Source organism: Apteryx rowi, unplaced genomic scaffold (assembly GCF_003343035.1).
Source record: "Apteryx rowi isolate R43461 unplaced genomic scaffold, aptRow1 scaffold_5, whole genome shotgun sequence".
In the NCBI taxonomy this organism is placed as follows: Eukaryota; Metazoa; Chordata; class Aves; order Apterygiformes; family Apterygidae; genus Apteryx; species Apteryx rowi.
This window is the reverse complement of record NW_020450760.1, coordinates 6,271,159-6,284,160: the sequence shown is the minus strand read 5'-3', so window position 1 is coordinate 6,284,160 and position 13,002 is coordinate 6,271,159. Positions and strand designations below refer to the sequence as shown.

Sequence of the window (13,002 nt, the reverse complement as noted above, 5' to 3'; positions counted from 1 at the left end):
TAAAAAAAAAAAAAAAAAAAAGCCCAAACAAACATGCAACTATGCAACACCTTAAACTGATAGATTCTCATCTGAAAAAAAACAATGAATAACATAGGTTAAGAGGTGGAGAGCCCTCTGTAGCCATGCTATACTCATTAGGTCAAACATTGTGTTTAAAAGTGGTGATCACTGCATACCTAACACGTACATCAACTTAATCTTTTTTCAGAGGATCCACAATTTTTCCCATGAATATTATATTGTTACCCATAGATATGATCATTAGGAAGGGCTTGTTGAATTTAATGGTAACAGGAACGGACATGGGCACTATTTCCATGCCTGTGGCAGCTGCGGCTTCGGTGCCAGTCTCATCCACCTTTACCACAGCCTTATGAATAGCCTGTGAAGAAACAGATATGTTACAAATCAAGGAGGTAGAAAACTAGCTGCGTAAACAAGAAGTTTAGCTAAAAGTGCCTGAATAAGTTATTGGTAAGGAAAAAGCAGCAGGGGGAGAGGTGTGAGTTCACTGCAAGCCTTTTTTCTTTGTGAACTTTGTGAGTTCACAAAGACAGAAAACTTGGAAAAACGAATTAGCAAGCTACATGAAGCATGGCTTCCTTAGCACTAGAGAGGAAATGCTCATCCCTGGCATAGGGGCATCTCCTTGCTAGCAAAAACATTTGCTTTGTTTCTTATCTTATTCCCTGTTCACACTACTGCAGATTGGCGGAGCTAGAATAAAACTTAAAAGAGACCACATTTAACTGTCTTTGACAAATTCATATAGCTGAAGAAGTAACATGTAGATTAGTACAGCGAATAGCACACTGAATTTTTTCCCGTGTTTCTTAATGTCTTGAAACACATGAGAATAGAGGAGTACTGAAAATAGACTGCTAGGGCAGAGAAGGATATAAGTTTTAGCTTGCAAAATCAAGACATTCACAGACCCTAATTCACTAAATTCCACCTGATGTTATGAGGTGGTTGCTTTGCTCAGTATTAGACAATGAAATTTGTACTGCAGGGTAGCTGTGATTGTCAGAGTTCTTGAAGTATGGTATCTTGAAGTATGACTGAGTATCTTGAAGTACGACTTGCCTGTAGCTTTTGCCAAGGCCTGGCACTAATGGGACTCACTGCTCACAGGACTGAAGCCAAATGTTTTTAATAATTGCATTTTCCTTTCTCCCAAACACCTGAAAAGCAAATATTGTTTCTTTCTCCTCCCTAAGACACAAGCAGTGATACATCCTACTGCTCTCTACTTGCCCAAAGACAGGCAAAAGAAGCTGGACACAAATGGAAGCAGCAACAGGATGACTGTAACAGCACATTGCAGGAAGGCACCAGGGTGAAGAGATGCAATGATTTGGCCACGTCTGTTTTATAAGGTGGCCCCACATAAATCAAAGAGGGCTTCTAGATTAAAAAAATTAGACTTGTAATCTGCTGCAGCTCAACTGTGCTGTCAGCCTAAGTAACTTTGGTGAAACACTCTGCATGCCAGAAGCTGTCTTTTCATGGTAGCAAAGCCTTTTTACATGAGATTTGCATCATGAACATTTGTAAAGTGATGTATCAGTTACCATAGACCCATAAAACAAAACCAGTATGACTTACCTGGGAAACTCTGTGCTGGGGCTGTCCAGTGATCCCAGATAGGTCAGCCTTATCAGTGAATACATCCACAATGCCCATTTTATATAACACATTTTTTAGGTTATACCTCCCATAAAGAGTGAATTTTGGAAGATACACATTTGCTGAGCTGCCAGAAAAGAAGTGCAAGAATATGGTGAAATTTTTGATCAGATATCACATTATAACACAGACGCCCAAAAGACAACTCAGTTTGCTTTCTCCCCCAAAGCACACTCTGCTTGCAGGCTCTCTCTAGCCTACATGGGAGATATATAGTGGCATTAATTTGTGGAGAGGAAAAGGAGGTTATAACAATGTTGGAAGGCTGTTTGGAAGGCTAGGCTTCTAGGCTATGGGCTCACAGATTGGAGTGAGCCAACACGTGAATAGTGAGATTGATCCAGGAATCACTGAGCACAACACCTCCCTAATGTACCTCCCCAAGGTTCTTCATCTGATTTTTTCAAAAGTCAGTCATGATTTTGCGCTTTTGACTGGAGGCACCTTAAACATGCCCCATTGCTGAAAGATGCACAGGATTCACCTTGCGACAAAACAATTCTCTTCTAAGCATCTCATCCTGGGCACACAAAAAATCCAAGGCATCCAAATTCACTGGTCACTTTTGAACAAAAAAGTTGACCTTTGAGTTTATCATATAAATCAAAAACAGAGAAGACAAAAAGACAAAGGAGCAGGACAATATGTGGTGATGATTGTACTGATGACAAAATAAAAAACAAAAGCACACTGATAGAATCTAGGCTATCTATCCCAATAGATAATTCTCTTTCTATGTCCAATCTAATGTCTGATTTATTCAAATTTTGGGGAAGGTGACTAGTCTGGTGCTTTCCACAAATTAAGCAAAGCTCTATATTTCTGACTTATTTCTTCCTTGCTCTCCCAGGAAGGATCCAACAATTCCTTTTTTAAGGTTAGAACTAACATTTACAATCAGAAGCAGCATATCTTGAGTTAGAGGCTAGTGATAATGCTGATAATAGGTACAATTTTCTGGTGAGAAACCGAGACAATTGAGCAGGGTTCCAGTACAGGCAGAGTGTGGAGCACTTAATGAAGCTGGTCAAAGAGCAAGTCATCCAGTGTATGAGCGGGAAGGGAAGGGCCCATACCTCCACCTTAGCACAGCATCTCCATGAATCTAATGCCAAGTCTGGCTGGTACCCAAAGATAAGAATGCTAGTGGATTGATAACAGGTTGCTGATCTCTCACTTCTACCTAATTTCTGATGGTGCTGATTGCTGCCTCAAGTGAGGACGCAACTGTCATTGCATCATCTGTCTTGCTATTACATGAAGAGACTCATTCACAAGCCCCCACTTGCTGCCAACATGCAGGAAAGGGAAAGCAGCAGGCATACAGCAACAATGCAACCAGGCAGGAAGCACTAGGATACACTTTCCAGAAGTGAACAGGGTGTTTTCTCCACAATTCAGCCATTAAATAGAACCCAGCTCTCTGTACTGGCAATACTTTGGCACTATCCCCCATTCTACAGTCAATGGTAATGAATAACACTCCCCCCAATATTGCAACTTATATCAACTTCAGGTTGCAGATAGAGAAACAAGGACAAAAATAGCTTGCCCAAGACCCTTTAATCAATTCATATCCTACATCAAATCCATCTCCCAATCTCCCAATGGTAGAGAAAGGCAATCCATTGTTTTGAAAGCTTGAGGAAAAACGAGGAGTTTGTGTCATTAGTTTGCAGGAGAGAGAAACATCATGATGAAAAAGGGGGAGCTGCATGAGACAAGCTGAAGATCTCTGGCAGTGGCACCTTTTTATATTAGAAGTTTTACATCTCCCATTGATGGCTTCTAGGCAGGCTATTCCTGGCTTGGGGGGTAAGGGTGGGGGAGGAGGAAACATAAAACTCCTCAATTGTATTTAGCTCCTTTCTTGCTGATTTTAAAGGCAATTCATGTTTTTTCGACAAAAATACTGCACAAGTATTTTAATTCAGCTTCTTATTTGTCCTATATTGATTTGAGTGACCAATCACATAACTGTTCCCACAAGTTTCAAAACTGTGAAGCTGCACTGAAAACTACACATTTTTTCTGTCAAATTTTTGTGGAAAAAGTTTTAGATTGTATTGAAAAGTTCTGACAGTGGTTCAAAGCAAAGAGCATTTAACTGTTTTCTGTATTAGGATGTCATTTTTGTCTTCAGTTGAGAACTGATCATGTAAAACACTTGTCATACATGTATATGTGAAGATCTCTTATGTGACACATTCATAAATCTAATAAACACAAGGACTTGACTCTGTAAATATGTTGTGCCTGTGTTTTTCTCCTTTCCCTCCCCATTAAAGGGTCCTAATACACATGGCCCTAAACGGAAACAGGAGTCTAAAATTGTTTTTTGAAAACATATGGCCTTTCTGCCCTGTAGTCTCAAAGTTAACTTGAAGCAAGCGTAGCTTCATGTGATGTTGTTTTCCTAAGTGGCAGACAGCATTAAAACAGTGGCTCTGCAATGTGTTAACTCCTCTATACCCTTACCATTGAGCTTTGTGCTCACAATTACCAAATGAAAGTTGCTATTTCAACATTACTGAATTACTGAATTACAATTACTGATCGCTGTAATAGGTAGAAAGGAAGCAACAGCTAAGAAAAAAGGGCTGAAGGAAAGCAGTAGGAATTTAGTTGTAAATAGGAGAAGGTAAGAAACAGAAAAAAAGCGAGAAAAGGTCTTAAGACAGAGAACTGGGGGACTACAGAGAGATGAAGATAGGAAACAAAATGCAGAAACAGCAACGGTTCTAGAGTTGCCAAGGTTTTTCCTTTGTGCAGTACTGTTTGTGAAAACACAGGGACACAAGAGAGCCAAATTCTAGCTTTGGTCAGTGGGAATTCTGCTGTAGATTAAAATAAAAATAGTATCCTGATTGTGTATCATGACCCAGGGATCACAGATTTAAACCAGTGTATCCCCTTGCCTATCATCTGAATAAGGAACTGCAGAATTTTACCTTTTTGAGACTAACGTCCTCCATCTCGACATACGTTCACAAGACAATCTTTTTTCCAACTTCTTCATTCTTCCTTGATCAGGCAGAATAAAAAAGGCTGAAGCACCTCCTTTGTAATCCATTTGCAACACAGTGGAAGACAGCTGTTCATCATAGCCATGCTTGAACAGGCCCATTCCAAACATCATCGGGACTTGAACAGCCTTGTTCCCATCCATAAAGAATTTGTCCTTTTTAGTGTATTTTGGATCAAAGGGTTTTTCCCACTCAGCTTGAAACATAAGAGACAGAATTATAGGATATTTTTAGGACAAGAAACAATAGGACACATTCATAGATGACAGAAACTGGTACAGCTGGATCAGCTTCAGAGATAAACCAGTTTGCAATGAACACTTGATCTTACTGCATAATCAGAATAATTCAACAGTAACACACAATAGGAAGAGTGTGATTTGCAAGAAAACTGCCCATTCATACAGCAGGCCACAATATACTTTATTTAGATGAGATAATGCATATTAAGTGTTCTTATGTGCACAGAGGAGTATGCATTTTTTCCTACATGACAGTAGTTTTAAGGTGTCTATAGAGCCCCAATACGATGCAGCCTTTAAATGAGGGCTAAGAATAAGAAAGATGCTCTCCTTCACTTATTCCTACAGCAAAACAGATTTGTGAAGGATGAGGTGAGGATGAATCTTCTAGAGAAATGAGGAAGGGATTCAGGTTACTTGCAGAGGGGAAGGATTTAATGTGCTGCTTTAGTTGATGGCCAATAAAATCATGAAGAGCTTAATTCTATCAGGCTGCTGGGTTAAAAAACAAAACAAAAAACAACAACAATCCTTCGTACTGTCATACTCACAACATTAAATTTCCAAAGGCTCCTTGCTTAGTCACAGTGAAATAAACTATCTACATTGAAACTCTGAAAGGTTCTTATCCTCAGCGGAGAAGAATTTCTAAGCCAAATTCCAACTATGCACTTCATCCATTTCATAGACTGAGCTGATTTAAAAAAAAAGGGGCAGGAGTTTTTTCTAAATAAAGAGGTGTTACTCTGCAGTAAACTTTGCCCTGAAGAACAAAAATCATTTTTGATCAGCTTTATTGGACAAAATAGCAAAACCACAATGCTAAGTAAAATAAGTTTCATTAAAAACCATGAAACGACACAATCCCTCTTGACTTCTGATTTCTACTTGAACAATGATTATTAGGCAGCTTGGTACAAATGAACTTATCTGCTGTTACAGCCATCTGTAAAACAGGCATAAACAGCACTTATGTAGTACTTGGAAAGAGTGACATGAGACTTAATTCATGCATGTATTGGGCTCTGAAGATATAAAATGCTGCCTGCCATTATTTTGAAGATGGGGAAAAGTTGTTATTTTCATGCTATTTCATTAACACTGACCACAGTAACACAGTTCTGATATTACAGATTGATTTACTCTAAAATTTGCATAAAAAAATGGGGATGACTTCTATTATCAGATATAAAGTAGGCAGGAGTTCTTCCTTGATATCTTTGGGGGGTAAGGAGGGCAGAATGAATCACAGAAACATGAATGGCACAAGTCCTGGAACACCCAGACAACCTTTACCTAGTGTTCAACTAAGGGAAAACACCCACTGACTTCAAAAAGAGTTTTGCTTGATCAAAAACTGAGTAGGATGCCAGGATCGAGCACACAGATTAGACAGAGACAATATTTGCTAATCCTTTCTTCTTCTTTCAGAGAAACTCGTATTTCTGTGTTTTCCTCTCTCTTAGGAGGCATCCTTCTAGGGATGCCACCTTTCTCACATGCTTTGCAGTGTTCAAGTGAGAAAATGAACCTCAGAGTATGATACTTTGTGGGCTAAGGCATGATAACAGACAGGTGTATTGTAGTGGAAAAACATGCCCTCTGGCTAAGAGCCAGGCAAATACTGCCAGACTTTTGTCCTTAGGGAAGAACTTCTAAACTAAACTACACCACAAAGAGGGGGAGGAGAGTCACCAGAACTGTGCAAGGAGAATTGTAAGGCAGAGAGAGTGGACAAGACTCTTGAAGGACAGGCTGATTATAGAGGCACCTGAACTTTACAAAGCCTCTTCAGATTAAGCTCAGCCTCTAGACCAATTAACATTAACCTATTCTCAATTTCAAGATAAAAATCCATATTACTGCTATTAGTGCTATTCCTTAATCTTTCCATTTTCTTTAAAATTGACAAGCTAATGCTGAATTTCCACCAGCTTTGGGGAAGCTGGGAAATCATTTCAGGAATAAGAATGAACATTTATCTTAAAGAAAACTCCATTTTTAGAATATGTGAAAATTATCTGTAATACAACACAATATGAAGTCTTTAAGGCTTTTGTTCCTACTGTGCACCAAATTTTCCCTCCTACAGTGTATGATGTTCTACTAAATTTATTGTTCCTTCTCCTTAAAGCACCTTTAGGAGAAAGAAAAATCAGTAGCTTTTTCGCCTATTTTGAAAGAAGTGCCTGATGCCTGCTAATTAAAAGTCTATCTTGAAAACATTATTTGAGACTAACATTTATGTGTCCAAGAGAATTAAGAAACATCAATCAACTTGATTCCAAGCAGCTCCACTTAGTTGCGGTCAAACCTTCAGAGTAACACAAGGAGGAGAGATGCAGCTGAAAAGCAAAGCAAAACAAAAATCTGGTTTTGAATTACTTTGGGGGAAAACATGATATTTTGGCAGGGAGTGGAAGCATCCAGATTAACAGTTAAAGAAGAAAAGCATTTCTAATAAATGCATTCTTTGTTTCAATTAAAAAGCTTAATATTATTAATGAGATAAATTATGTAATATTATTTTTCTGAGTGCAATTGGTTAGCTTTCAGAATACAATGAGTAAGAAGGTTTGAAAGAAGAGGCAGTATCTATTATTAGACTACTGATGAAGCCTTACAACCCTTGCTTCTCTTCTTCTCATTAGATCAGCAGTCTGCAAATCTCTAGGAAAATCTGCAGACTGTATCTAAGTAGACTGCATGAGTTAATTAAGAAAAAAAAGCTTATTGTCAGTAGGCTTGTATTTGATACAGGGGGTCTATCTCTTCACTGGAAAATATTATGATCTGCAAATCAAAAAAAGAAGGCTGAAAACTTATGCCTTAGACTCATCAGGACTACAACCACACTAGTATTAAAAACATAGTAAAAAAGAAGGGGACATCAGTGTGAAGCTAAAGCTATTGTTACATATTTATCTTTGGATACATAAACATACTCAGTAGTTTTGCTGTTACTGGGTAAGTACAAGACTTTTATTTTAGGAATGATATTAAGTTGTACCTTAACAAGACTGTTTGAACTCTGAACTTGTTGAACCACTCCATTGAAGTGRAGATTAAATTCATTCCAATTCATTAAAACATTTAAGGAAGTGCTTAAATCCCACTAGACTGTATAGGTCTAGATGCTCTACTGCATAGAGACACCTTCCCGAAAGTATATTTCACTTATTACTCAGCAGGAAAGAAATAAGTATATTAAAGTATATCAGGAAAATTTGCCTTAAATTTTGTTGAGCAATTATCAGCAGTTCTAAGCAGAAAATAATTTCCAATGGCTTTGTTTATAATTAAGTGTGAGCAAGGATCAAAAGGAAAACAAGTTATGATTCCCTCTAAGAAACTGTATTGCAAAAAAAGATAGTGAAGCCCAGGACTGATCTGGGGAAGTAATGTATGAAGCAGGATAATATGATATGCATATCTTACCATTAAAATAAATATAGCTAATGAGGAGAAGTTCAGTAAGTGGATCAAGGTTATTTATTAGGTCCTTGATCTTCCCATTGGTTCTTTCTGCTACATATTCATTGATCTTCACCTGGGCTTGATCAGCCTTCTTGAAGTTCATAGGATAAGCTTCTCCTTCATAGAAGTTTCTGAGATTATATAAAAATTGATCTTGTGGTTTCAGCTGGTCAAGTACAAACAGGACATTTCCCATATTCAGCTGTAACTCTTTATTCTTTCTGTTTAGCATTTGCATGAGTTGACGAAAACCTTCGTGTATGTCATTTTCAGAAATCTCATGTGGATTAAGGTTAAGGACCCTAAGAATTTGYGTCAAAGTGTCTGATCTAGCACCCAGAGTCAGCATTGCAAAAGCAGTGGAGATGCTCAAAGGAGAGAAGAAAATATTCCCATTGTTTTCACGAGCAGAAATCTCTTTGTAGAAACAACACGCAAACCGACAAACGCTCTTCCCTACAGACTGCTGTGGCATATATTGGTTTTCTTGGTCTCTTTGATTTTGGTTTCTTACACCTTGTTGATAATGTTCATAGTAATAACTTTCAGAATGAATCCCAACAATTAAAAGACACAGGTAAAACAGCAGCTTCATGTTTCTATAACTCTGTAAAAGAAGAAAAGAAAAATGACATTTGGCTTACAAATCTTTTTACTTAGTGCTTACCAATAAGTCAAACACTTCACAGTATAGAGGTGGCTTAGTATCAGTGACTCCAAGCAATCTGAGTTCAGTACAGACAGAATGGGTTCAGACATACCAGCTTTCTATTTCAAGGAAGCAGACTTTGGAAAATTACTCAATCTCCTGAAGAAGTTGTGAAAGAAGAAAAATTAAAATCAAACACAAGTGAAGTAATACCAAAGACAACATCATTAAGGTTAGGCTACAATCCCTTTGAAACTGTTTGTTTCCAGTGTTCTAATTTTAATGTGGCTTTAAGTGATAAAATACTTAAAGTCAAAAGTATATAGAACTGAGACAAGGGAGCCAATAAAGGCTAGTCAGTTATAGTTAGCAAGATGAAAAATCAAAGCAGAAGAAAGGCACAATATTCCTTCATTGTGTATTAAAACATTCCACATATTTTTAAGTGGGCCAAGGGTAAACATACAGGCACCACAGAGAAAGTAAATGCACTAGTTAACAATAAAGAGATGAACAGTTACTATCATTCCATAGAGCTTGAACAATTGAGCACTGTTTAAAAAAAAATCCACATAATTAACAAAAGAGAGAAAACTACTTTGAGCAATTAGGAAGTTATCAAGCCCCTGGAAATACAATGTTGCTTATTAAGAAAGGGAAAATGAGCATGCACGCAGAACAGCAAATGGAACTAAGCATGCCTGCTAGCATACAAAGGACCAGGGCAGTGATTGTACCAAACCACCTCTAGTTCTTTTTGGAAAAAAAATCAAAGAAATCTGAGGAAATTTCAGAACAATCACAGTGTTCATCATCAGAAAGATAGTGAAGGGTGATTTTAGCAGAGAAGGCTGAAATGGCAAAATGTTAAGACAAATGAGTGAAACTCTGCAGAGACAACACTAACAGATACCCATACAAGAAGAAAGCCTTTTCTAGAGTAGCATGGAAACCATCCATTCCATGTCCGTAGCAACACTTTTAACCCTAGAAACTAATACTAAGTGTACCACGCTTGCTTCAACAACTTTTATCAACAGACAGAAGAAAGTAAAGATGTAGAATATCTGGAAACCCAAAACATCCCCTGTAGTACATCACCACTTTACCTACAGAATCTTTTCTAAAATAAGGTACTCTCTAAAGGAAAATATAGGGATTTTCAAAGGGGAAAAATAAGTTAGGTGTCTAACTTGCAATGAGAAACAGGATCCAAACACCCATGCCTTTGTAAAATCATGGTGCCTCATTGAATCACCAGCTCTCACCATGACCCTGCATCTGCATTCCCCACATTCCAAAGACTTGGTTCTCCAGAAGTTGGACAGATCAGAATGCTTCTCTCTGCTTTAGCATTTGCTATAAATCTTCCTTATATTACATCTTTTGAAAACTGTGGTCATAGCAATACTACTGTTGCTAAGAAGGATATCCGTTTCAGCCTGAGCCCCATCCCAAACCACCTTCAGACAGTTCACTTTCATGTCTAGAACACATTAAAATCATGTTGATTTGTTTGTGGCCTGCTCCAGTCACTCTAATTCTTTTAGCGTTTACCTCTATTCACGGTTCCCTTTTTCTGAACTCTCTAGAAGGTTTCGAGAGTAATCCTTAACTCCCCGCTTCTACTTCATTTCATGTACTACATTTGGCATTACCATTCCTTTACTTCATTTAACTCTCTAAAACATTTCAAGATGCAGTTTTCTTAAAGAGAGTTATGCCATACGAACATGCCCTATATCACAGAGGACTTATCTTTTTAATTTTAGAATGCAATAAAACAAACCAAAAAGCTCTAAAATGCAACTTGAATGAGAACACAGTAATTTCTCAATTGAATATTCAGAAACGATCATCTTGCATATAATGTTTGATAATTTTTCACAGAAAAAACTGTATTACTTACAGTATAGTCAAAAGGGTCCTGCTGTGTTCACCAGGTCTGCACAGGTCCTTGCTCAGTTGTTTATGCTGCTGAACAGAAAGCAGGGTATCCTCTAGTAAAGGTTAAGATCATCTAAGGGCCATGACTCACACATTATAATTTCAGAGATTAGGTAGAGCAAACAATGTTGAAACTAGTTTTACTGGACACCTAACTTTGCTGAATATGTCTCACACGTGACTCTTTTTTATTCATGATTGATTGTCCTGGATAGGCTCAAACTGATTTTCCTCAAACTGAACCTACTGCTTGTCAGTATCAAACATTTATCCACATCTCAGTTGCTAAAAATCTACCATATTATGAACAATAGAATCATTAACAATAGTAATTACAGCCACAGATCTTGAATATAATTTAAAATGACTAATGCGTTGCTGCCACTAAGGCAGGAGGACTAGGCTTGATGCACTGGGACAATCCGAATTTTTGTGAACTAGCCTGCATGTTTGTCTCCTGCATATCCATGTCTGGGCATGATCATCTCCAGGTGAAGTCAGTGATGATTCTAATAGGAGCAGGGCTTAAAATACTGTATTTGCTAATGCACTACATTAGCAAATGCAGCCATAAATGTACCTGATTATCCACTCCTGCATGGAGAATCCGCTGGCAGCACAAGCTGCTATCACGACTCCTGGGCCACTCACCTGACAGTGTGGCCAGATAAAAGGAATGTGGCTGGGATGCCATTGTACGCAGGTGATCCCAGTGACAAGAATGGCCTGGGGACAGGGGGCGGAAGCCTAGGAACGTAGGTGTAAAATAGAGCAGCCTTTATCCCAGCTTACTATCTTGTGATCTGGCATGTGGGGAGCAGGCCCCTCTGATCTTGTGCCAAGTTTAGCTGGGTCAGACCAGAGTGCTTGGTGTCCTGAGCTCAGCTCTAGTCACTACAATAAACTCCTGTGACAGCTGTGGCAAGCTGGCAAGCACAGAATTAGAGAATTGTTGAGGTTGGAAGAGATTGCTGGAGATTATCTAGTCCAGCCCCTGCTCAAAGCAGTGTCAACTACAGCAGGTTGCTCAGGACAGCATCCACTTGGGTTTTGGCCAAAAATGGAAACTCCACAACCTCTTTGGCCAACCTGTTCCAGCACTCGGCCACCCTTACTGTAAACAAGTTTTTTCTTATGGTTAAATCAAATTTCTTGTATTTTCATTTATGCCTGTTGCTTCTTGTCCTGTGATTGGATACCACTGCGAAGAGTCTGACTCTGTCTTTATTCCCCTCTCACCTCAATCAGGTATTTGCACACATTGATAAGATCCCCCCTGAGCCTCCTCTGCTCCAGGTCAAACAGTGCCAGCTCTCAGCCTCTCTTCATATGTCAGATGCTCCAGTACTTTAGTCATCTTCATGGCCCTTACTGGAGTCTCTCCAGCTTGTCCATGTCTTTCTTTTACTGGGGAACCCAGCCTCCACAGCACTCCAGCTGTGGTCCCACCAGTGCTGAGYAGATGTGAATAATCACTTCCTTGACCTGCTAGTGATGCTCCTCCTAATGCAGTCCAGGATGCTGCTGGCCTCCTTTGATGCCAAAGGCACATGGCCGGCTCATGTTCAAATCCCCCAGCCCCAGTATCTCATGTCTTCATTTCTAAAGCTGATATAACTTTTTTTCTTCAAAAATCTTCCCTTCAAAATGCAAGCATTTTAGGGTAGGGATCAATCTTTAGTATAAACAAATAGATGGAGTGCTGATCTCAATGGTTTTTCTAAGCACCACCAAAATACCAACCACAACAATAACCTAGTAACAATTTCTGGGAGGTGAAGACGCAACTAGTGAAAGCTGTTTTTTTTCCTACCTATCAAGCTATTCAAGCTTTTCAGTAGATTAAAAAAAAAAAAAGCCCTCTTAAACAAGTTGCTTATGAACTAAAGCTTGGGAAATAGAAGGCTTTGTGGCAGCATACTGTACTTGCATACAATGTACTCTTTAGACATAGCATTCATCTGAAAGA

General features: G+C 38.7%; 1 protein-coding gene across 1 annotated transcript; it reads right to left on the bottom strand.

Moving 5' to 3' along the window:
• Positions 1-196: 196 nt before the first annotated feature.
• On the bottom strand, positions 197-9,032 carry LOC112972715 (alpha-1-antitrypsin-like). The gene is made up of 4 exons (XM_026079657.1): positions 8,399-9,032; positions 4,644-4,914; positions 1,612-1,759; positions 197-385 (listed from the first exon to the last, which is right to left on the bottom strand). Exons 1-4 carry the CDS (start codon positions 9,030-9,032, stop codon positions 197-199), a joined length of 1,242 nt encoding a protein of 413 aa, XP_025935442.1.
• Positions 9,033-13,002: the final 3,970 nt, after the last annotated feature.